Source organism: Neophocaena asiaeorientalis, unplaced genomic scaffold (assembly GCF_003031525.2).
Source record: "Neophocaena asiaeorientalis asiaeorientalis breed wild unplaced genomic scaffold, Neophocaena_asiaeorientalis_V1.1 scaffold170, whole genome shotgun sequence".
In the NCBI taxonomy this organism is placed as follows: Eukaryota; Metazoa; Chordata; class Mammalia; order Artiodactyla; family Phocoenidae; genus Neophocaena; species Neophocaena asiaeorientalis.
The window spans coordinates 822,056-849,257 of NW_020172463.1; the positions used below are offsets into that span (position 1 = coordinate 822,056).

Here is a 27,202-nt window from a genome sequence, read left to right on the forward strand (position 1 = left end):
GCAGGCGGACTCCCAACCACTGCGCCACCAGGGAAGCCCTCTGGCTTATATTTTATTCATACAGAAAAAAAAAAAATCAATCAACTCAGAATTATATACCTAATGATAATATTCTTCCAAAAAGAAGGCAAAATGAAGACATTTTTGATGAGAGAAAACTAACAGAATTTATTGCCAGCAGACTTGGACTGACTATAAGAAATGCTAAGGAAATGATACCATTTGTAAAATCATATTTTCAGGAAGAATAAAGAGTACTGGAAATGGTAAATATCTAGATAAATATAAAATATTACTTTCCTCTCTTTTAAGTTCTTTAAAATACATATAACAATATAAAACAAAAGTCTTATCAATGAATCAATATTAAGGCATCTATAATATATGTAGATATAAGATAGCCTATACTATAAAGAACAAGAACAAGTAAATGGATCTATCTGGTTGCAAGTCTTGTGCATTTTATATGAAGTGGCATAATATTAATTCTAAATAGACTGAGAAAAGTTAAATTTCTATATTGAAATCACTGGAAACTCCAATAAAAATGCAAACAGGTATAGCTAAAAAGTCAAAAGGAAAATTAAAATGGAATTCTGAAAAATATCCAATTAATGCAAAAGAAGTCAAAAAAAGGGAGGAAGAAAGAAACAAAAATAGAAGGGACAAAATAAAATAAATGACAAAATCATAGACCAATAACCAACCATAACAATAATCATATTAAATGCTAATGGACTACACACTCCAATTAAAAGACAGAGAATTCTAGGGACTTCCCTGGTGGCACAGTGGTTAAGAATCCACCTGCCAATGCAGGGAACACGAGTTCGATCCCTGGTCTGGAAAGATCCCACATGCTGCAGAGCACCTAAGCCTGTGCCCCGCAACTACTGAGCCTGCCCTCTAGAGCCCACGAGCCACAACTACTGAGCCCGCGAACCACAACTACTAAAGCCCGCGTGCCTAGAGCCCATGCTCTGCAACAAGAGAAGCCACCACAATGAGAAGCCTGTACACCGCATTAAAGAGTAGCCCCAGCTCACCGCAACTGGAGAAAGCCCACACACAGCAACGAAGACACAATGCAGCCAAAAATAAATTAATTTTAAAAAATTTTTTTAAAAGACAGAATTCTAAAAATGAATTTAAAAAAAGCAAGTTCCAACCATATGCTATGTATAAAAGATGCTTTTTTAAGCATAAAGACCGACTGAGAGTTAATGGACAGAAAAAGATACACCATGCTAACATTTAACATAAGGTGACAAGAGTGCCTTTATTATTATTAACATTAAGCATAAGCAGGAAAGAGTGCCTTTATTATGATTAGACAAAGTAGATTCAAGACAACGAATATTACCTAAGATAAAGAAAGACATTTTATCATGACAAAAGGTTTAATTCACCGGGAAGACATAACAATCATGAATACGTATGTACCTAAATAACAGAGATTCAAAAGCCAAACGTAAAGCTGACAGAATTAGTTGAAAACTTTAACCCCTTATCTCAGCAGCTGATACAACCAGAACAACAACAAAAAAACCACTGCATTACACATCATTTTAAGGGCATGTAGCACTAGGCTAGAACCACAGGCCGGATGATAAAATAAATCATAATAAATGTAAGACAACTGAAATCACACAGAGTATGTTCTCTAACCAGAATGAAATTTAATTAGAAATCAATAAAAACAAGAGATCTAGAAAAATCTTAAATATATGAAAATTAAACAAGAGACTTGTACAGACCAAAGATGAAATCACAAGCAAAATTTAAAATCTTTTAAAATGAATAATAATGAAAAATGCAACATTCCAAAATTTGGGGATGCACTGCTTAAAAGAACTTATCATTTAAAAACTAATATTAACAAAGTGTAAAATCAATGACCTAACATTTTACCTGAAGAAGCTAGAGAAGAGCAAAGGAAATTCAAGGTAAATAAAAGGAAGAACAAAATAAAGAGCAAAAATCAATAAATTAGAAAACAAACAACAGAGAAATTAACAAAGTGAAAAGTTGGTTCTTTGAAAAGATCAACAAAATTGATAAAGTCTAGCCTCATTAATCAGGAAAAAGAGAATATAAATATCAATATCAGGAATGAAACAGGGGGTATCAGTATAGATCCTATAGGCATAAAAATGAGTATAAGGGAATACTATGAACATTATGTGAACAAATTTGACAATTTAATGAAATAGACAAACCCCTTCAAAATACCACTTACCAAAATGTAATACCAGATAAAACAGAAATAGAATAACAGAATATCTATTAACAAAACTTAATTCATTATCAACAACATTCCTATTTGCAAGGAAGGCTTCACTGGTGAATTCTATCTAATATTTAAGGAAGAAATTATACGAATCTTACATAAATTTAGAAAAGAGAAGGGAGGCAATCTATTCAACTTCATTTTATAAGGACAGCAAAATCCTAATAGCAAAACCTACAGAGATTTTACAAAATAAAAAATTACAGTTCAACATTCATCATAAACATGAATGCAAAAATCCTTGACAAAATATTAGCAACACAAACCCAACAATGTATAAAAAGGATAATAAATCATGATTAGGTACAGTTTATTCCAGGAACACAAGGTTGGTTAACATGCAAAAATCAATGTAGTTGATCATATTAATAGAGTAAAAAAAGAATAAAACATGCAATCATTTCAATAAATACAGAAAATGCATTTGACAAAATTCAACAACCATTCATGATCAAAGAAAAGAAAAAAACTTTCAGAAAACTAATAATAAAAAAGAATTTCCTCAGTCTGGTAAAGAACATCTAGAAAAAGCCTGTATAGATAACATCACACCTAAAAGGTAAAACAATGAATGCATTCCCTCTAATATTGTATACTAGGATTGGGAACAAGAGTAAGGAATCCTACTTTCACCACTACTATTCAATATCGTACTGAAGAACCTAGCCAGCCTAATAAGGCAAAAGAAAAAAAAAAAGGAATACAGATTGGAAAGAAAGCGGTAAAACTGTATTAATTTGCAAATGGAGTGACTGCCTACATAGAAAAGAATTCTGGATTCTAAAAAATATGCTATTAGAACAAATGAATAAATTTAGCAAGGTCACAAGATATATGGTACATGTATAAAAATCAATTGTATTTTGTATATACCAGCAGCAGACCATTAGAAAATGAAATTTTCTAAAATTCCATTTATAATAGGGTCAAAAACACAAATAAATTTAACAAAAGATGTGTCAGACCTCTACACTGGAAACTACAAAACAAGATGACAGAAATTAAAGATACATATAAATGAAGAATTACACTATGTTCATGAATTGAAAGACTCAATTTTTGTGTGTGTCTCCTCTCTCCAAACTGATATGGTACAATTCCAAATATAATTGCAACTGGATTTTTGGTAAAAAATTGACTAGCTAATCTTAAATTTTATATAGAAAATCAAATTCAAAACACTTTTAAAGAAGAACAGGGACTTCCCTGGTGACACAGTGGTTAAGAATCTGTCTGCCAATGCAGGGCACACGGGTTCGATCCCTGGTCCGGGAAGATCCCACATGCCATGGAGCAACTAAGCCCGTGCACCACAACTAATAAGCCAGTGCTCTAGAGCCCACGAGCCACAACTACCGACGCCCGTGCACCTAAAGCCTGTGCTCCACAGCAAGAGAAGCCACTGCAATAAGAAGCCCACGCACTGCAAGAAAGAGTAGCCCCCGCTCATCGCAACTAGAGAAAGCCCATACACAGCAGTGAAGACCCAACGCAGCCAAAAGTAAATAAAATAAATTAAAAAAAAGAAGAAGAACAAATTTGGAAAAATACCTGTTTTAGAGACTTACTATTTTTTTTTATTTTATTGAAGTATAGTTGATTTACAATGTTGTGTTAATTTCTGCTGTCAAGTGACTCAGTTATACATATATATATTCTTTTTCATATTCTTTTCCATTATGGCTTATCACAGGTTATTGAATATAATTCTCTATACTATACAGTAGGACCTTGTTGTTTATCCATCCTATATATACTAGTTTGCATCTGCTAATCCCAAAGAGACTTACTGTTATAAAGCTACAATAATCAAGACTGTGTGGTACTAGCCTAAGAACTGACAAATAGATCAATGAAACAGGAGAGACAGAACAGAAATAGATCCATACTTACACAGTCATTTGATTTCAGACAAAGATATGGAAGTAATCCATTGGAGAAAGGAAGTTTTTTCAACAAATGGTGATGTAAAACTAGGTATTCATATGGGAAAAAATGAATCTTGATTCCTAACTCACAACAAATACGAAAATTAGAGATGGATCACAGGTAAAAGCAACAATTTTAAAGCTGTTAAAAGAAACAAAGGATAACAGCTTCATGATTGAAGGCAAAGATTTCTAAGGACACAAAAAGCAATAACCATAAAAATAACTGGTAAATTAGACTTCATCAAAATGGAAATCTTCTCATCGAAATACACTGTTAAGAAAATAATCAGGCAAGCCAAAGACTGAGAGAAAATACAGAAAAACAATATCTGGCAACGGACTTGTTCCTAGGACATATAAAGAACTCCTACAATTCAATAATAAAAAGAACCCAATGGAAAAAATAAATGGGCAAAAGATCTGAACAAAACTTCACAAAAGATACACTAATAACCAATATGCACGTGAAAAAGTGCTGAAGGATGGACCTAGAGATTATCATACTAAGGGAAGTAAGTCAGTGTTGGGAAAACTAGTAAAATGGTCTTCTTCAGGCTTCAGAGGCAGAAGCAGGCCTCTGATTGACCTGTGACCCTGCCTGGACTGCATGCCTGCTTGCACACCTAACAACTGCTGCTAGCAAGTCAAGCAGCACTTACAATAAGAAAGGGAATGGGTCTTGGAATTTCTTGAGCCCTGGGGACCTGGCCAGTCCCCTGGGGTCTAGAAAATCTTGTGACTCACATGATGAAATTAACAGCATTGTTACAACTGAACCAGAGCTGAATTTTTGAGCAAAAACTGCTAATAGTTTGCTGCCTTTAATTATAAACAGAAGCCCCCAGAACTCCAATCTGAAGTCTCACCTGTGTGATGCACGTACCACCCAGGACCCTTCCCAACTGGGGCTCCATATTGCTGTTACTTGGGACTTCCCAGCTGCTGTCTGGATCTGGAAGTAGGTGTTGGCCCAATTCGGTGATGTAAATACCCTGTAACGTTTTTCTAATATTCTTATTCTTCTCCTTCTAATGATTTTATATTAAAATTAAGTTAAATCACCTCTCATTAAAGAATTGATTAAAACTTTGTGTGAGACGAGTGGTTATTTTGGCAGCGAATCCAATGAACCTTAAAACCGAAAGCTGGCTTTCGGCAAAACAGTCAGAGAAAGACAAATAACATATGATATCACTTTATGTAGAAACTAAAATATGATACAAAGGAACTTATTTACAAAGCAGACTCACAGACTTAAGATTACCAAGGGGGAAATGGGGGGGGAGGGATAAATTAGGAGTTTGGAATGACCAGATACAAACTACTATACATAAAATAGATAAACTATATAGCACAGGAAACTATATTCACTATCTTGTAATAACCTCTAATGAAAAAAGAATATGAAAAAATATATATATATAATTGAATCACTTTGCTATACACCAGAAACACAACATTGTAAATCAACTATACTTCAAAAAAAAAAAAGTGCTGAACACCATTAGCCATTAGGGAAATGTAAATTAATACCAGAGATATACTACTATCCACATGCCAGAATGGGTAAAAACAAAAAGACTGACAATAATATATGTTGGTAAGGATATGGAGCAACTAGAATTCTCATACACTGTAGAAGAAAATGTAAAATGGAACTTTGGGAGAAGTCTGGTAGTTCATCATAAAACTAAACATAAACATACCTACTCAAACCAGCAATTCTCTTTTTTAAAAATTATTTTACTTGGTATTTTAGAATTTAATCCATATTTTATTGTCACCCCCTCACCTGCCCCCTTCATTTATTTATTTGGCCACGCCGTGTGGCTTGCAGGATCTTAGTTCCCCGACCAGGGATTGAACGCAGGCCCTCAACAGTGAAAGCGTGGAGTCCTAACCACTGGACCACCAGGGAATTCCCTCAAACCAGCAATTCTATTCCTAGGTATTAAGAAGGAAAAAAAAATACATATATATATATGTGTGTATGTGTGATATATACACACATATATATTATATATACACATATAAATAAAATAAATGTATATACATACATATACGTACATATAATACATATATACATACATGTAAAATAAATACATACACACAAACGGGATTGAACTGCGCAGGTCCACTTATACATGATTTCTTTCACTAAATACATACTACAGTACTACACAATCTAAGGTGGGCTGAATCTGTAGATGGAGAATCACAGATGCAGAGGGCCAACTACAAAGTTATATGTGGGATTTTTGACTGCAGGGAGGGTTGAAACAACTCCTGCACTGTTCAAGGGTTATATATATATATATATAAAATCTCCATATCCATAAAATAACTTGTCTAAGAATATTCATAGCAGCTTTATTTACAATTGCCAAAAACTAGAAACAGCTCAGGTAGCCATCAACAGGAGAATGGATAAACAAACTAAGCTTTCTAGTCACCTGCTTCCACGTTGGCACCCCTGTGATACAACAACTAGGTTGTTCTCTTTAAATACAAATTGTATTTAAATACACCCTGCTACCACCCTGTTGTAGTTGGAATAAAGTCCCAACTCCTACCACATCTACAAGGCTCTGTGATCTAGCTCTCACTTACCTCACCTCACACCATTTTCTCCAGAAGTCTCCCTTCTATATCTCAAAAATTATAAACTAATTCCATTTTAAGGGCTTGCACTGGCTGTCCTCTATCTGGGCAGCTGTGCATCCAGAATTTTACATGCCTCTTTCCCATTACTCTGGGCTTAATTCAAATATCTCTTCTCCAGACCCTCCCGGATTGCTAAACTAAGTAGCTTTCTTTTCCCCTCTCTATCCCATTACCCTCTCTTATTTATTCATTGTACTATGTGAAATTATCTTTTGTTATTTATATACCGACTGTTTTTTTTTCTCAGCCCAAAGGTGAGCATAAAGACATCTTGTTGACCAACATATTCCTCAGTACCTAAATGAGTTCCTATTATAAAGCAGGCACTCAGTAAATATATGTCGACTAGTTATTGCCATATTCAGGGTTGTCTCCAAATGCTAACACAATCTTAAGATCAATATAAACAGTGACATAGTTTATACTTTCTTCCAAAGTCTTAATAGAGATATTCAAAGAATTAAAGGAATTTAAGAAATGAACACTTCCCTTATTATTAAGGTTAAACATTGAATGACTACCATGCATTGGGCTGTGCTTTACATTATTTAATTTCTCAAAAACCTTGGGCTATATGGGTGGTAACCATGTATAAAAATGCAAATTCAGAGAGATTTAGTAATTTCTTCAAAGCCACACAGCTAACATGTGGTAGGACCAAAATTCACAGTCTTCTAAAGTCCATGCTTTTCCACACTATCACAGATCATGATAACGTAATGCATACTTTTTCTCTTATTTTGAAAGATTCTTCCAAAATAGGACTCAAAATTTATCAATGTTTACAAAATTAGAAATTCAACCTTTATTTACCTTCACTTATTTGGAATTTTTAAGAACAACCTAAAGCCACAGATGCCATTTATGTTTCACTGAAGAAAATTATAAAGGCTCATTAAATACTTCTATAATTGTGGTCAGTTATACTTCTTAACACTGAGCTCAGGTAATTTTCTCTGAATGAACAGAGATTTATTTAAGAAAAATAAAACACTTTGCCTTAAAATCTCTCTAATACTTAATCGTGGGAAAAGGGGAAAGTTTATAGGGGAAATTAACAAGAATTCATAATGTTAATCAATTATACAGAGTGCGAAACCATCTTCAAAGATGTAAATTACTGATCATTTCATCCTTGCTATCACTATTCTTTTTCAGTATGGATACATAACCCATTTATTTCCAGTTTTAGAGAGAATGGTTTTCCCTTTACGTTCCCACAATTCCATCCAACAATAATACTAGCATTATCGTATTATATTAGATTTTAAGTATTCCTCAAATTCACATCTGCCTAAGGGGCCTGCTAGTAGTGGGTAATGAAACTTCTTATGCCTCCCAATTTGGAATATTCCCCTTCTTTTTCCTCCTTCCCTACTGCTACAAACTCCACCCATGTCTAGGACTTTCCTCAGCTAGCTCAGCTTCTCACTAGTGTACCTTTTTTTCACCCTAGAAACTTCCCTTACTATCCCCAGATGTACCCTCTGATGAAATGGCCTGAAGAGTCAGCAGTGAAGTTTGCTTTCTCACTGGAAAACAGGTAAATCCTGTCATGTTTTAGTTAAAATGATTTATAATCATCACTTAGGAAGCCTTTATCTTCTATTTATCCCTCACTGAACATAAAAGTTATAATGTCTAGAAAACTTAAAAAAGGATGTGCACTCTAAGCCAGAGAATCCAGAAGGAATGATAGTGAAAAGGACTGTTGGGTATATTCACTATCTCAGTCAGCACAAAGAAAAAGAAAATGTCAAATGTCAAAAAGGACAAAACCAGGAGGCCTGGGCATTCACACTGGCAATAAGCCACAGCTGCTCAATAAAGAGAGCGTTTCCCATCCCCAAATCCCCACCCTCTAAGGCCTAAAAAACAACCACCACTCTTAGAGCTCACAGTGTTCCTTCACCCAACAGGCAAGCAGGTGCTATTTGGGTTAGAGAAAAGCTCTGTCTAAACTATCTGGAAGAGACTTCCCCGATGGCGCAGTGGTTAACAATCCTCCTGCCAGTGTGAGGGACATGGGTTCGATCCCTGGTCCGGGAAGATCCCACATGCCGTGGAGCAACTATGCCCATGCAACACAAACTGAGCCTGCGCTCTAGAGCCCGCGAACCACAACTACTGAAGCCAGCGCACCTAAAGCCCGAGCTAGAGCCCGTGCTGCGCAACAAGAGAAGTCACCGCAATGAGAAGCCCGCACACCGCAACAAAGAGTAGCCCCCGCTCACCGCAGCTAGAGAAAGCCCACGCGCAACAACGAAGAACCGACGCAGCCAAAAACAAACAAACAATCTGGAAATCTGAACTTCTGCTCCCACAGGCACAGCATCACATGTGGTGATTAGGTCTAAAGTACCATTAGCCACTATTAGTTCTGGCCTAGGATTAGAACAATTACAATAATTTAAATGGCTATTATTTATTGAGTATTTAAGCATATGTCAGACATTGTGCTAAAGTACTTTATATACCTCATTTAATCCTTACAAGAACCCCATACGATAGGTACTTACTGTTATTTCTATTTTTTTCAGATGTGTAAGCTGAGGTACAGAGAAGTTAGGTAATTTGCCCATGTGTAGAAAGTGGTGAAATCAGAATTCTAACAGTATTCTGATTGATACCAAACCTATAATTATACAGTATTTATAGGATGATGAACCAATGAACTTGTAGAAATAATTTCACATATTCCTATACTGGGTCTGCCTATATTTGACTAGGCAGAATCCTAATAGGTGTATTTGGATCCTATTAGGTTCATCAGCTAAACTGTAGACTTTATTTACTCTAATTAACTATCACAAATATAGCTATTTTAAAAAGCACACAAAATTTACCAACCGCTTAGCACATACCTACTGTGATGTTACCCATCTTGCTTTGTAATGTTATATTACCTGTAAAAGAGAAAAAGACAACTTTATACATTAGGGATAATCTAAAAAGGAACTGTGTTAATGGTATCCTAAAACATGGTTAGATACCCACGACGTTATTTAATAACATTGTTATTATTGTTGGCAATTTTTCTCAGATCACAAACCTAGTGAGAGATTCAGTTGCAACTTGAAAATAAACAGATTTAGGCAACTATACAAATTCTCTTCCTCCACCCCACCTTAATCTTTTATAGCATAACTAAAAAACAAACCCCCATACTTTCCGGGAAACATGGAAGAAAAATAATGATTCTTCTAAAACCCTAAAATGAAAAAATTACTTAAATGTGCTCAATACTCATTTTCAATCTAAACATCACAATATTTATCAGACCACACAAAGCCAAGTTTTGAACCAAATAACACTAAAATAATCCATGGAAAAAAGTAATTACTATTATTTTTCAGGCCAGTTTGGCATGTCTATCTGTTAGATTAAAGTGGTTTCTGTGCCAAGAGTTTAAAAGTTTTGAGGCAGGAATAATGAAAACACTGAAATACGACCAACAAAGAAAAAAATCTTAAAATATTTCCACCTTTCAATGAAAATATATTTTCCAGGATACGTATAGGATATTACAACCATTCTTCCCAGCCCCTTCCTCCAATACCAAAAACAGTAGGATTTTTCTTCATATGTGTTTGCAAGTATAATTACTCCTAGAGTCATACTACCTATATTTACTGCACTGAAAGTGTAGGCAATATTATCTCTTCTACCATAATTCCAAAACTACAGTAAGAAGTAAAGGAATAACTTATCTCAGAATTAATCTTGAGTAAGTGAAATCACTTACTTCATTTCATGCATCTTGTAAATACTGACATGTATCAGTACCCGGGAAAAAGAAGAAAAAAAAAGGCACTTGATTCATTTGTCCAAAGTCAAATGTGCTCTAAAAGTTTTATATTCCATCATACTTCATGTGAATATATGAATAAAATTGGGCTTGTGTGGGCTTCCCTGGTGGCGCAGTGGTTGAGAGTCCGCCTGCCGATGCAGGGGACACGGGTTCGTGCCCCGGTCCGGGAGGATCCCACATGCCACGGAGCCGCTGGGCCCGTGAGCCACGGCCGCTGGGCCTGCGCGTCTGGAGCCTGTGGTCTGCAGCGGGAGAGGCCGCAGCAGTGAGGCCTGTATACCGCAAAAAAAAAAAAAAAAAAAAAAAAAAAAATCGGGCTTGTGTGAAGTTAAGCTTATAAAACTATTTTCAAGTTTCAGTAAGTTACAAGGTTGTGAAGAACCTCCTGTTAAATGGTTAAGTAAATAAATATTATTTCATTGGTGTGCTCTAGATACTCTTCCAATTTTCAAACCCAGTAAATGCAGATTCACATGCAAGTAGTAGCCAAAGATCTTATAGCTTCTAAGATGGCTTCCAAAGATCCCTGCCTCCCGGTATTCATGCCCTTGTATAATCTCCTCCACTCATGTGTAGGAGATTTGCTTTGTTTTTACCAAAGAGAATACTAAGGGCAAAAATGATGGGATGTTACTTCCAAGACTAGGTAACAAAAAGATTCTGGCTTCTGTCTTGCCAGCTGTCTTTTGCTCTGATGGAAGCCAGCTTGCCATGTTGTCGACTGCCCTATGAAAAAGGACCAAGAGCAAGGACCTGAAAGAGGCCCCAAGCCAAGAGAATCTAAATTGAATCCTGCCAACAACCATGAGTGAACCAGGAAGCAGATTCTCTCTTGGCTGAACCTTCAAATAAGCCCATGGCCCCAGCTGATACCTTGATTACAACTTTGAGAGAGATCTGGAGGCAGAGGACCCAGTTAAGCGACACCCAGATTCCTGACCCATTCAAAGCGTAAGAAAATAAATGTTCGTTGTTTTCAGCTGCTAAATTTGTTACACAGGATGAGGTAACTAGAAAAGATTTTGAAAGCTGGAAGTGGGGTGATGCCACAATAACTAAAAATATTGGAATAGCTTTGGAACTTGACAGTAGGCATAGGCTGGAAGGATTTTTAGGAGCATGGTAGAGAAAACCTAAATTGCTTGAACAGTGTGTTAGCAGAAAGCTGGACTTTGCGTCTACTTCCCAAGAAGGCTCAAAAGGAAGAGAAGAAAATGTTTTTGGAAACTGGAGGAAGGCAGATCCCTGTTAAGTAGTATTGGAAACTCTGCAACACTGTTACTATCAGTAATGTGGAAAGTAGGAAATGTGTCTAATGAACTGAATGATCTAGCCACGGAGACTGCCAAGCAGAGTCAAAGTGTGGTAGGCGCTGCCTATTTTTCCTTGGCGCTTCAGTAAAATGCAAGAGAAGAAAGATAAGCTAAACTAAAGAAAGGACTGTTAAACAATAAAAAGACCAGGACATGAATGATTTTGAAAAGTCTGAGCTTCTCAAGACGGCCAAAGATGCTAAAGGTAAGAATGGCTTCTATACAAAGTCTGAATCCAGGGCATGGCCAGAACACGGCCTAAAAATAAAACTGGTGGATTGACCGTAAAATCCTTTGTTAAGAATCCAGAAAGCTCAAGGGTGATACCTCACAGTATTAATCAGTTATACAAAACGTCCATTAAACAGATTATGGGTATCTCACAGATCCTCAAACAGGTCCTCTAGAAAGCTTGAGAATACTGTACCTTAATAACTCTGCGGAAGTCCATATTTTGAAGAGATTCTTGGCTGTGGCTTTTATCTAATGGAGTAAACCCCAATATGATTCACAGGAGGCTGACAAAATATTTGAGAGAAGTGTATCAGCAAACACATTGCTAACTTTGACTGAGAGGGACAGTGACAGTACAATGTGAAATGAGACCATTCAACCCCCAAAATTCTGCTGGCAGGAAGCAGACTGAGGAAACTCCTCAGCTGCAAACACATGCTACATTTCATGAAAAAGGAAGGATGACTCAGAGTGCAAAGTCTGGAACCCTGAAGAATTATCGCAAGGCCTTGAGATCTAATCAAGTAACCTCCAACGTTTGCCCACCTGAATTTCAAAATCATTATGGACCAATGACTCCTTTGTGCCCCTTATTTTCTCCTCTTTGGACAGGAAAGTCTATGGAAATTATCCTATGCATATCCCATCCTTGTATTCTGAGTGTGTAGGTGGTGTATGTGGGTTGAGGGGGCTAAAGAACTTGTCTCTTCAGTTCACAGGTCTTCAGATTCAGAAGAACAATATTTGAGTTATATTTAAGCAACTACACCCAAGGAGGCTCATCTACATCTGGATCTGATTTTGATGTAGAGATTGTGGACTCTGAGGAGATATGTAATGGGATGAGACTTTGGGAACCTTGAAAGGAAGGGAGTGCGTTTTGCATGTGGGAAGGACCCGAATCACTTGCAGGGGTTGCAGAGAACAGACTGGCCATCCAAAACCTTATAGGCTATCTGGGGAGATGCACACATGAGAAGTTAAAAATTAGAATTTATTAATAATTATAAGTGAATGTTGTAACTGAACAGTATGAATTAGTTGCCACAGCCATTCAGAGGAAACAGACTAAAATGACCTGGCATGAATAGGGAGAATAGTGATTTTGGAGATATCACCAGAGTGGAAGTTTGAAATGTGGGTAAAATTTGATGCTGAAGGGAAAGGATTTTGTGGAAAAAATAATGAAGTAAGCAAAGGTAAAAAGGCATAACGATGCACGCTATTATTTAAATCAAGCTCATCAGTTAGGCTGGAGCAATTAGGCAAGTCTATGAGGACAGGGATTAAGTCTTTCTTATTTAGTGTTATATTTTGAGAGCTTAGTATATTGCCCAGTACATAGTAAATACTATTATTTTTTGAACAAATTAGTTTCGAAAAATAGGTAAAAATAAATCTGTAGAAGAACCATAGAGTGCTTAGTCTACTGACTTTATCCTATATTGAAGGAGTCACTGAAGAATTTCAAGATAGGCAACAATACAAGAAAAACATCTTGTATTCCTTCCTAATCTTTAGGAAAATTAAGCTAGTGTGAGACGCTCAGAATTCTCTTCACTGTTTTCACCTTATGAATACTTCAAAAATAAGGTAAAGCAGACCCCTGCTATTTGTGATTTTAACTGTTAGTAAAGAACTATGACATAGTTCTACAGTCAGCCATTTAGCTAGTAATAAGTTCAGTCACCCACTCGCAAGACAAAATTTTGGAGCTTTATTACCTTATACTAGTCTTCAGTGAATGCAGTAAAAATTTACTTTTTTAAATGAAAATAGAAAATGTGGTCTTTCTCAAAAAGTTAATCATTAGTGCTTGTAATGAAAGTGAAGTGATCAAGAAAACAACAGTTTTAGAGCCATAAAATAGCTTTAGATCCATTAAAAAATGAGGACTAGTTCACATTATAGCAGAATCTGTACAGTCTCAAACTACCTCTCTCTTGAATGTTAGAGTTCTGTACAGTAAAAGCATAACAGAACAAGAAAAGTATGGAACTAATTTTAAATATAAAGAATATATCAAAATATTTTTTATCAACACTAAAGGATTTTTAAAGCAATAAACAAGAAAAGATTCTCCACTTATATCAAAATATTTAGAAAGCCTCTACCCTAAACAGAAATATTCCAAAGTCATTAAAATATACAACATGGAACTCTTGTCTCCAATACTTTGTGGAATAAGATAGAATATTGTAAAGTACACAAATCTACCAAATGGGCATTACTAACACAATTTTCTATATTTTGGTTTCACCCATTTCATCTCCAACCACTGAAAATAAACAAATCAACTACTTGAGAGCAGTACATCTTTGCAAAAGCCTTCCTTCCAATAAAGCAGATGCCATATGGTCTGTAATAATTATGTGTGCTGACTCTTCTTTCAAGTTATGAAACTTTTCCACAAACCCCAATTTTTGAGAAAATATATAGTTCTTCTTAACTAGCAACTGTTCATTCTAGTGTGGTCAGAGGAAAAATAAGCTATCGATTTAAAGATAAACATCAGTTTATTTTTCTTCACTAAAATAAATGTAATTATGGTTAAAAACAGCACATATACTTTCATAATCCAAACAGAGAAAGCAAATAGCCTTAAAAGTTAAATCCTTTTTGTGCTTCTTTTTTAGGGGGAGGGCTGCAGGAGCAGGAAGAGAGAGATTTTTTATTTGCAAGCCACAGGGCTAAATGGTAAGAACACAGAGATAAATAAAACATGACCTTTGCTCTTTAATAAGGCAAGAATTTATGGGTCAATGGAAGGCCAGAGATGGGGGAAGGCTGCTTTAGCTGAGTACTAAAAGATTACTAAAAGTCAATGAGATAAAGAAAGCCGGGAAAATCATTTTAGGAAGACTATAATTGATAAATATGATCAAGGGCTCTGATCAAAAACTCAGAAGTAAAGAACAAGTAAGAATATACACAGGAAGAAGTAACACACTGTGTAATTCTAGAAGACAAAGCATAAGGTCAGAAAAAGGAATTAGTAAGTTAGCTAAGTCACTGAGGCAGTAGAAAAGGGTTTGGGTAAGAAAATGCCACGTTCAATGTGCCTTTCTAATAACCAACCATAGCTATAGTGAAGAGGATGAATTTGAAGAAGGCAAGACTGGAAGCAAACTTACTGTTAGAGTTGAGGCAAGAGATGACAAGAATATGAATTAGAAGAGTAGAAGTTTGGGGACTTCCCTGGTGGTGCAGTGGTTGAGAATCCACCTGCCAATGCAGGGGACACGGGTTCGATCTCTGGTCTGGGAAGATCCCACATGCCGCGGAGCAACTAAACCCGTGTGCCACAACTACTGAGCCTGAGCTCTAGAGCCCGGGAGCCACAACTACTGAGCCACGTGCTGCAACTACTGAAGCCCACGTGCCTAGAGACCGTGCTCCGCAACGAGAAGCCACAGCAATAAGAAGCCCACGCACCACAACGAAGTGTAGCCCCTGCTCGTCGCAACTAGAGAAAGCCCGCGCACAGCAACGAAGACTGAACGCAGCCAAAAATAATCAATAAATAAATAAATTTTAAAAAAACCAAAAGAACAGTAGAAGTTTGAAAGAAAAAACTGGGATAGATTGAAGAAATATTTAGATGATAAAACCTACCTATACTTTGGGATTGATAGTGGAAGGTGATAGAGGAATTTAGGGTTACTTCTAGATTCTAGCTTGGGAAATTAGGTACATGGTAATATTAGAATCTGCAAATGGAAATAAAGGAGGAGGATTATATTATGGATGAGGTTGGGGAGGTGAGGCCTGGGAAAGTAGGAGAAAAGAAGTTAGAAATGTGAAGTCGTTTGAGAAGCCTGTAAAGATCCAAATGGCTATATCTACTAAGCAGATGGATGTATAAGCTGGAAGTCAGCACTAGAGATACATATTTGAAATATTAGAATACAAGGGCAGTTGAGACTCAAAAGTGTATAAGATGCCCAAGGAAAAGAAAGAATGGAAAAAACAATGAAACAAGGATAAAATTCTGGAGAATAGCAAGGGGGTGTGGAAAGAGGAGGAACTCATAGACATTTGAAAAAAAGCAATTATAAATATAAGATGTGGGCTTCCCTGGTGGCGCAGTGGTTGAGAGTCCGCCTGCCGATGCAGGGGACGCGGGTTCGAGCCCCGGTCCGGGAAGATCCCACATGCCGCGGAGCGGCTGGACCTGTGGGTCATGGCCGCTGGGCCTGCGCGTCCGGGGCCTGTGCTCCGCAACGGGAGAGGCCACAACAGTGAGAGGCCCGCGTACCGCAAAAAAAAAAAAAAAAAAAAATATAAGATGTGACACAGACGGCCAGTACCCCCTAATACTTGTGTGCCTTTCTCCTTCCTTAGAACACACTAAACTCTTTATCTCAGACTTCTGCAGTTAAAGTCATTTGAAATCATTCTGGCTGACAAATTTCTCACATGATCCTCTATGATCTCTCTTCCTTTAGTGGAAGCTTGGAAGCCACACACTGAAAATGGCGGCATCAGCTTTGTGGAAGGAGCCCAGTCCCTCGAAGGACCTGAGCGGAGTCCAAACACTGCATGAAATAGCAACATATTTTATCATATGTTTAAATCATGAAAAAAAAAAAACTATGCTGTCTGTACCACAAAGGGAGCTGTAATTCCTCTCTGGTATTTCATATAAAAAAGTCTTAAGTGTCCAGATTCAACATTAACATAAATTATCATGTGTTAAAATGACAAACTTCACAATGAACTTAAGAATAAACACTAGAATTAGAACAAAGCATTTTCATGAACTTCATGAAGAGTTCCATTTAATCCAATAAAAGTTCCTTTCTTTTAAAATTTTATATTACTTCTGACTTTCTAAATTCACAAGGCAGATTTATAAATTCACCAGAGCCTATATGTCCTTCTTAAAGCAAATTGAGGCATTTCTTTGTGCTATCAAAATGATCAACTGTAGTTGTATAGTTTGTATAACTTTTACTTCTGTGAAAGTTTCCAAAATCCAAAGTAATTATTTAAGGAACAGTTTAAGCATGTACAAATTGCTAAATCTTTGGGGAACAAAGGACTTCTGAAGTACAGAAAAATGAGAGAACTAATAGTCATCAATTTATGTATTAATGTATGTACCCAAAGAGTCTAAAATAAGACCCTAAGTTATATAGGGAATCTAAATATTTTAAATGCAGTTTTATTCATTAATCATTTATTCCAAATAATAACATAAGTTAAATATAAAACACTAAAATGACTGTCATGAGTACTCCTACAATATTAACCCTAATTAATTTGTTTAAATTATGTCATAAATAAAATCAATCCCAGCAAACCATTTCAAGGAAGCTTTTCTTTCTAAGTCAGGAGACTATATACCTATATTTAAAATATATATTTACTAGAATATATATAAATACATGTATATCTTATATATACATGTACAGAATTCTTTTAAAATCACAAATATTCAAAGAGCAGAATATAATAAAATGTACTTTACACAGAATCTAATTTTTTATAATTTAGAAGGAAATCAAGATAGTAAACTGTCACAAAATTTTATATCTAAACACAAACTATCCAAGTACTCATTTTCCCACTAGGTTCTCAGTGCCAGAACATTGGGGAATATTTGTTGAGTCAATGAATAAACTAGTTTCTTTTGTATTAGAAGGCACACATACTTAAAAATGTGATTCAACCAACATTATAAATAGTAAATATTACTAGTCAATTAGATTACTCATTTTCTTACCAAGAAAATATTGTTAGCTCTACTTAAAAATTTCATTTTGAAAACCATTCAAGATAGATTTTTCCCTTCTCTACACACAGGAGTCAATTTGCAAAGCCAGGAAAGACATATTACTCCTTTCATTTTCCCTTTCCTCATTACCTCTTAAGTATTCAGGAGTATGTTCGGTATTAGTTTGCATAAGGGTATATGAACAAAAAGAATATACAGACAAGAAATAAATTTCATGCTCTGTCTTCCTTTCATGGAAGACTTAGAAGCCACACACTGAAGATAGCAGCATCACTTTTAAAGAATGAACCGAGTCCCTGAATGGCTCCACGGAGCTAAGCTGAACCCAAACACTATATGGAACACCACATTTTCATAAGGCACAAAAATCCTGAAATTGGAGTTTACAATTTAGAACCCAGCTGAAGCAGTGCATCTGTGTTGTAGTGCTGTCTGTCTAGAGGAAACATCTCTAGAGTGACCCAGGTAGCCCTCAAAGCAATGATGGAATTTGGGTTGCAATCAAGAAATTCACCATGGCTATGTGCACACATTTGTTTGAACACTGTTTAAAAACATCTCCTAAAAAGTCAAGAAACCTGGATCAAATTCTTGCTCTTCCACTAATTAACTTATAATTGAGAGCAAACAGTTAGACATTTCTAAGTTTTGTTTTCTTCATTTGTAAACAGCCAATTATCCATTAAATAAAATGGGCTGGCTCACTTAGGCACTCAATACATGTTTGCTTGCAAACAACCACCCCCAACCTATTAACACAAGGGCTCCAAACTCATATACCTGGTAAATCTATGAAAAAGACAGTTATTGTCATCATATTTGTGGTACAAATGGCTTTTTACAACATCTGTATGTTGGGTTTAAAAAAAAATCTACCTTAAGAAAAAGAAGCCAAACTTGGACTCCCCTGGTGGTGCAATGGTTAAGAATCCACCTGCCAATGCAGGGGACATGGGTTCAAGCCCTGGTCTGGAAAGATCCCACATGCCGCAGAGCAACTAAGCCCGTGTGCCACAACCACTGAGCCTGTGCTCTAGAGCCCACGAGGCACAACTACTGAAGCCCTTGCGCCTGCAACAAGAGCCCGTGCTCTGCAACAAGAGAAGCCACTGCAATGAGAAGCCCGCATACAGCAATGAAAACTCAATGCAGCCAAAAATAAATAAATAAATAAAATAATAATAATAAATTTACATTAAAAAAAAAAAGAAAAAGAAGCCAAACTAAATAAATCCTGAACAGGCAGGTCTTAGAATGTGTATTCTAAGAATTCTAAGAATAATTCTTATGAATTTGTTTTCTGTAAGTCAGATGTTTAGAAGTAGCAACATATTTTCCTGTAAAAGTAAGTTTTAAGATTCCCAAGCTAGTTTATTTAAATACAGCCAAAATATGGATCTAATTGGTGTTATATGACCATCACCACTTTGAACAAAGACTTCAGTGGAATATGTATTCAGAGTTCCAGCTTGGGATGATCCTTGGGAGGTATCTCTCCCTACTAAAATCCCAGTAGCTAGAGCATAGAGACTGTCCTTCCACCAGTCACGACTCCAATCTTCTAACCTATTAGGATGTAGGGCTAGAACACTGCCTGTTCTTCCGTACCCATCCCACCTCCACACTCCAAACTCAAGGAACATGTGCATATAATCCCTTAGGACAAGGATGGAAATACGGATGGCATAGGAGGGGGAGGCAAGAAACTTGGGCCTCTCTTAAGGGTAATTTAAAAAGTAGGCAGGCACAGAGTATGACTAAGAAATGCAGATGTTTTTTTTCAAATCTCTCTCTTTCATATACTTACTACCACTGAAAAACCAAGCAGAATGAGGGCCAAGGACTAGATGGAGAAAGCAGGGCTGAACAACATGGAACCTCTTTTTTTTTTTTTTTTTTGCGTTACGCGGGCCTCTCAATGTTGTGGCCTCTCCCGTTGCGGAGCACAGGCTCCGGACGCGCAGGCTCAGCGGCCATGGCTCACGGGCCTAGCCGCTCTGCGGCATGTGGGATCTTCCCGGCCCGGGGCACGAACCCGTGTCCCCTGCATCGGCAGGCGGACTCTCAACCACTGCGCCACCAGGGAAGCCCATGGAACCTCTTTTACAGTGGCAACTGGATCAAATTTTCCCTTCTCCTACTTCTCTCTGCTCTACTAGTATTACAAACAAGGAAAATGATGCTCAGTCCTTCCACTAGACCGTGAGTTCTTTAAGGACAGGTATCATCTCCTGCACAACTTCATACCCTTGGTGCCTGAAAATCTGGCACACAGTAGGTTGTCAATACATGTACTGCACGAATGAACAAATATAACGGTAGTCGGTGCTATGAGCCATCATTCAGAACCCCTTTGTAACTGCAGGGCTTATTTTCCTATCTATTGGGAGTACTACTGGCAGACAGTCTTCAGCTCTCTGCTCTCTTAGGGAATTGCCTTATCTGAAGAGAGCCATTTTGATCCAAGATCATTGTGCTTCTGGGGCAGTTTGCATCTAAGGATTGGGGATATAAAGGTCCATCTCCCCTCACCCCAAATTGAGACAATTCTGAGGACCATCCCAGCTTCAGAGCACCCTTTTGGGGTTGTTGAGACTTATCAAGTCTAACCTCTCCTGTGGAAACTGGGCTTTGTTCCTTTGTATGGCACTGGTCCCCAGAGGCCTCCCTGGTAAATTTGCTACACTCTAATTTCCATCTCAGAGTCTTTCAAAATCCCAACCAGAGACAACAGTTCAAAAGAGGATCTAGGTCTGGCTCAGATTGAAACCACCAAAGGAAAGATATTTGACTTCACATTAAAGGTCAGTAAATATAAAAGGTTTTATAAAGGCTAAAGAATGAACTCTTTTATTCCTAGCAATTTGTTTCCATTTCAGCCACTGTAAGTAATCAAGAGACCTACAGTATTTTACAGAGTGAAATAAGTCAGAAAGAGAAAAACAAACACCATATGCTAACACATATATATGGAATCTAAAAAAAAAAAAAATTGTTCTGAAGAACCTAGGGGCAGGATAGGAATAAAGACGCAAACGTAGAGAATGGACTTGAGGACACGGGGAGGGGGAAGGGTAAGCTGGGATGACGTGAGAGAGTGGCATGGACTTATATGTACTTCCAAATGTCAAACAGATAGCTAGTGGGAAGCAGCCGCATAGCACAGGGAGATCAGCTAGGTGCTTTGTGACCACCTAGAGGGGTGGGATAGGGAGGGTGGGAGGGAGACGCAAGAGGGAGGGGATATGGGGATATATGTATATTTATAGCTGATTCACTATGTCATAAAGCAGAAACTAACACACTATTGTAAAGCAATTATACACCAATAAAGATGTTAAAAAAAAAAAGAGACGTAGAGTATTTTGAGGACTGCTTCAAAAAAGTACATCTGTTTTACTATCATGTAAGCTACTAATATACCAAGTTCAATTCTCAACTTACTTAAAAGAAAGCAAAAAAATTTAAACATTAATGAATTCAGTGTAAACACGGTATAAAGCACTGCAGAGAACAGAGCTGTTCTTATCCTGGGTGTTAATCAACATGTGACATGATAAGGAATTAATTTTCCACTAAAAATTACTCAATATATTAAGTACAGTACTTTTAATCACAATTAACAGTTAAAAATACAATGCTTACATAAAAGTCATTGTTGAAATATGGAGTTACAAATTACCAGAACTATTCAAGGCACACCTCAGTAAACAAAACAAAAAACAACAAAACTGATGAATAACTAACAAAACTATTTGCTTTATTTTGGACTCAAATAATACCTTAACCCTACAAGAATGGTTGATGAGGTTTAACTATGAAATTGAGGTTCAAGAATTATTTCAAGCATATAAGTACTCATTTTTTCAGATTTTTTTTAAACTGTAAGACTACCTGCCAATTTGCTAAATAGCATGGTTTGCACTAGCCAGGTTTTCTAATACCACCTAATAATTCATGCTGACTACTAAAATCTGGAGGTTTTACCAAAATGTATAGATAAATATATTCAGCTTTCCTACAGAAGTTAAATGAGTGGACTACGTACAGCAAAAGTTTGTCTATAACTCCTGGAAAATGGTCCAAAAGGCATTTAGCAGATGTGTATATACTACTTGCCAGGATAAGAGATTCTTAATTCTATGTGTACATATTTCAGAAAACATACCTGGACTTAAATCATCTGCTATGTGGGAACTGAAGAAGCATGCTGAGTGACACTGAATACCAGCATGCCCTTTGCCATATTACTTCACCATTACATTCTCTTCTTTTCTTTCAATAACACAAAAGTTAACTAAGTAATATTACATATCTGCAGAGACATGTTTTAAAAGTCACAAGATGATATTTAATTAAAGAAAACTGAAAATGGCAGGGCACTGGGAGGACCTGGTGCTAGTACTAATACACATAAAGCATTTCAGCCAAAATTAGTATCACTGAATTGCTATAATCGGATCTCACACAAATGTTTCATTAGTTTATTTAATCCTTAGCTTTTCTATCATAACATAAAAGCAATCACTCAGAACCCATCTTTATTTTTTAACACTGCTTTTATTTAATTGTGCTTTCCTCTGAATATTCCTGCACATATTTCCTTGTTGTTTGCTGCCTTCTATAAAGAAATGCATTAAAAATCAGAATTATTATTAGCTTCATGAATAACAGCATAATATTCAATTTCTTGCCAAAATAAAATTCAGTACCATATGAGTCACTTTATGTTGTGGGTTTTTTAAAAGATGGTTACTCTGCAATTAATTATTTAGAGGGGCAGCTTCCTATCGGCAGATCCTCCTTCACCTACAAAGAAACACAGTCATCTCTTAAAATTTATGTCATGTGGCATATCTAAGATGTATTAGGCCTCTGTCACCTTACCATGAACACTTCCTAATGTAATATCCCCAGCAGCAGAAGATAGAAATGATGATTCTGTGTAAAGACACTTGGCTTTCAGCAAACCATCTTCAGTAGATACATTAACAGAACTTCCCTGCAGTTTATCTACGGTCACAGTCTAGTAAGAGAAAGACTCAAATCAGTTCATTATAAAATGAAGACTGGTAAAAAGCCAGAATTAGTGGGCAACTAATATGTACAGTACACGGCCAATTTATTGACTTCAATTCCCCAGCTCTAAATACAAGATTATGAGCAACAGTGTTTTCTCTGTGGAATAGACCCATTATATTCCTTCATTTATTTAGATTTTCTTTAATTTCTCTTAATAATGTTTTATATTTTCTACGTAGAGTTCTTCATCTTTTGTTAAATTTATTCCTATTTGATGTATTCTAAATGTTATTATAAAAGATAGCTTTTTAAACTTCATTTTATCTTAACTGGCTTTTGTATTTGACCTTAAATCCAAAACCTCACTAAACTCACTTAACTGATTTTAATAATCTACCTGAATTAAAACAATTTTTCTACATGCATAATTATATTCTTTACAAGTGATCGTTTCATTTCTTCCCTTCTAATCCTCATATTAATACTGCTTTTTCTGTTCTTTCCCGCCTTACAATCTGGCTCAGGCCTCCAATTTAACAGTGAATAGAAGTGATGAGATAACAAGTAAGCATCCTTATCTTATTCCTATTCTCAGAGGGAAAGCTTACAACATTGCATCATTAAGTATGGTGTTTGCTATAGATATCTTCTAGATCCCTTTTTTTTTAGATTAAAGAAGTTCCCTTCTATTTCAAATCTGTTTTGTTGTTGTTGCTGTTTAACTCATGAATGGGTTTTAAATTTTAGCATACATTTTATCTGATTTTATTGGACTCTCGTATGATGTTTCTCATTTCATCTGTTAATGTAGTGAATACACTATTACTTCTAGAATTTTTCCACTTTACATCTAATTAGTCAGTAGCTTTCCACTGAACAAAATGGAAGGATTTTTGTATTTATCCCTAAACTTCTCTAACAAAATTCAGTATGCATTTATGTCTCAAATATTGAGCCCAATGTAAAATGAAGGTATCTAATTAAGGATTCCAAATTATCTTTATAGTATTTTAAACAAATGTTTTGTAAGCATAAAGTGAGCGTTAATATAAAATTGTTGACATAAAAACTGAATCACTAGGAAGGCTTGTCACAGTTTTGCCCAGGGTCAAATTCAAGCATTACACTGAGGTATTTAAAGAAAGAACATCATTGTTTTTCAACACATTGGCATCAGTATTATATTCAATCATTATACTTCCTTCAAAAATTGTTGAGTTCGAAATATTATTTAATAAGAATTGAGTTTCAAGAATCCTAAAATATTAGAAGACAGATAAACTATAAAAACAGAAATTAAAGTACCCAGAGGTTGTTATGGAAAGCAAACTAAAATTACTTTGCTGTCCAGATTTGAAGTATATAATTTTGGTTTTTAATGGACTTTTATTAGGTATATAAAATACCAATTGCTTCTTATCTGCTACAGCTAATTATGGATTCATAGGAATTTTTTAAAAATCTAGTTTCAATAAATCTGTCAAAGAAAGATATTTTATATACATTCAGATTTGTGAGAATACACGTTTTGCGTTCCTCAGTGTAATAGTAAGGTTTAAAATTTCTGAAAAAATTTATGCTTTACCTACAAAATTTCTTCATGAAAAGTTGCTTTATGCATAGCTTAAAATTCTCCAAGTATTTCCATAAAGCAGACAACAAGTATGAATACTCTAGCTTTTTATAAATAGTGAGGCTGTTTTAGGGAATATGAAAAGATAAATGTTGCAAGAAGACTTGAAACTTTATTGAATTGGCAAGGGGGAACTTTTGGTTAGACTCTCCCCACAACCAAATAAAGCTTTTAAGACACTCCTTATGAGTTATCAGGAAAATGCCAAGGATTTACTTTGTTCATTAAACACTAAATATCTTACCCTGTAGGAAGCTAAAAAATATCCTCCCCTGCCCCACCAAACTAAATGAAAGCAAGCAAAAGTACAACACTCCTCATCACAATAATACAGCTATTTTAACCAATCAATCCGTAAAATTAATTTCAAAGAAGTAGAAAATTCACTAAGGGCCATACATAATGCACTATATCAGATACTAACTAGAACAATTAAACTTAGGACACCATAGTTTACAGCAAAATATTGAGGATCTTATTTATAGTTACTAATGCTAATGGAACAAACACTCAAAAAAATAGATTAAACTGTACAGCTTACTTATTAAGTGAAGTAGATATTTAAAGAAAGAACAAAATGTAGATCCAAAAATACCTTTCTTAGAGAGATAGTGCTATAAATTAATTTGCTTTTCTATACAAGAGGAAATTTTTTTCATAAAGTTTAGTTATTATAAATCAACATTATAAAATAAAAATGAAGTTTTAAGGAAAAACTGTGGCCTTGTAGCCCAAACTAAGAAAGAAAGGTCAACTGATAACTATATTATCAATTCATTCAACAATCATTCATTCAACAATCCATTCATACAATGGATTTCTATCTTGTCTGTATCAAACTTAGGATACTGAAATTAACAATACAATTTAAAAACAGCCATTCCATATAAAATGATACATAAAGAATATACTGTTAAGTGTTTATAATGCTCACTTGATTCTCACAATCTTTTTGAGCAGAAAAAACAAACAATACCATCCCTATTTTATGAATAATGAAACACAGTCTCAGTAAAATTAACTGGTAGGTCTAGGACTGGCCAAATTACCTTTCCTGTGTTTTACTTACCTTTATCATCATCATTATAGTCGACACCATAATGGAGTTAGCTATGCAAGACATTATTTTAAGTACCTTATCTGTATTATTCATTAACTCATTTAATCCTCATAACAACCAGTGTGAGTTAATGTCATTACTATTATTCTATTTTCCAGAAAAATGAGGTTAAATAACTCATCTGAAGTTAAAGAGCTTAGTAAGTGGCTGAGCCAGGATTCAAACCCAGGTACTCTGGTTCTCAATTATGTGCTCTAAACCAATTCACTATGCTGCCTCTCAAATATCCAAAACACATTTCTATGGAAGTTGTATATCAAAAGTTAACATATTTCATAAGAACTTATTTTATATAAAACCTCAGAAACATGCCTTAAAAATTAATACTATGCATAATATAAATAGAAAGAAATATCAAAACTGATTCTTTAGTACAACACAAAACTCCATCAGGCAGGAAACAAAATAGTATAACAGAAAGTAGGAATAAATGAATATTCAATAAACCATGAAAGTTGAGAGGATAATGAGTGGAAATAGTGGTCAAAATATTAAAAATAGAAAATAATTAAGATGATTTAAATTCCTCTTTGATAGTTACATGTGAACATCAATATGCAATATTCTGCAACTGCAGTTGTCCAATTTCCCTTTTGCACCTCCAAGACCACAACAATCAGAGAGGTGAAACTAAATGCTGTCTCAAAACAGCTGCCACATAAAGCCAGGCAGTGTCTTTCACCACTTTTTAAAAAGATAAATTTGAATATTTGGGTTTAAACAGTCTCCCACAGGTTCTAAGAGAAAGGTGATGGAAAATAAAAGTGACAATTGTAGAACAATTAGTGTTATAACCTACCTTGTTTAATTATGCCAACAATAATCTACATATAAGATACAATTCCTCCCCACCAATTATCGGAGAATACAGCTGAGTATGGAATTGAACAAATTTATGACAAAAGAATCCTTGCAAATTGTCTAACTGTAAAACAAAACGTGGCTCAGACCTTTCTAAAAGATTTAAAACATTACTGATCATGCTAAAAAATTGTGACAATTTATACTTCAAAATTATACCTTTATTCTTAATACTATGCTAAACCACAGAAAGCAACAAAAGTTGACTGAAAAAATGCAAACTGTCTTATAACAATCAAAGTTCCTATGAATAATAAAAGCTTTTGGAGAACAGTAATGCTGTCTAATGGTGCCATCTTGTGGAAAACACTGAAGAAAGTTGAGTTTCGAAACTCCTAAAATTGCCTAAAGGCAAAATAAACAGGACTTGGAAAAAATACTCAAATAAACCTAACAATAAGAAAAATTTAATCCCACTTATTTTGGTATTATGTAATGACTGATTTTAACCCATGATCATTAAGAGTAAAATCTCTTCAGAATTAGAATTCAATATTAAGTATTTGCAAGGGATGAACTGGGAGTTTGGGGTTAGTACACAAACTATTACATATAGAATGGATAAACAACAAGGTCCTACTGT

General features: G+C 35.6%; 1 protein-coding gene across 6 annotated transcripts in view; it reads right to left on the reverse strand.

Annotated features, from left to right (window-relative positions):
- FAM185A (family with sequence similarity 185 member A) overlaps positions 1-27,202 on the reverse strand; it is a 203,239-nt gene that overhangs the window by 30,786 nt on the left and 145,251 nt on the right. For all 6 annotated transcript variants that reach the window (XR_003002294.1, XR_003002293.1, XM_024738115.1 and 3 more), the window contains exons 4-5: positions 22,871-23,009; positions 9,750-9,791 (exon numbers count right to left, since the gene is read on the reverse strand). Coding sequence is in view for 4 of the 6 variants with exons in the window: in XM_024738115.1 (XP_024593883.1) it covers positions 9,750-9,791; positions 22,871-23,009 (181 nt within the window). In the remaining 2 variants the exon portion in view is untranslated. The remainder of the gene's footprint in view (positions 1-9,749; positions 9,792-22,870; positions 23,010-27,202) is intronic.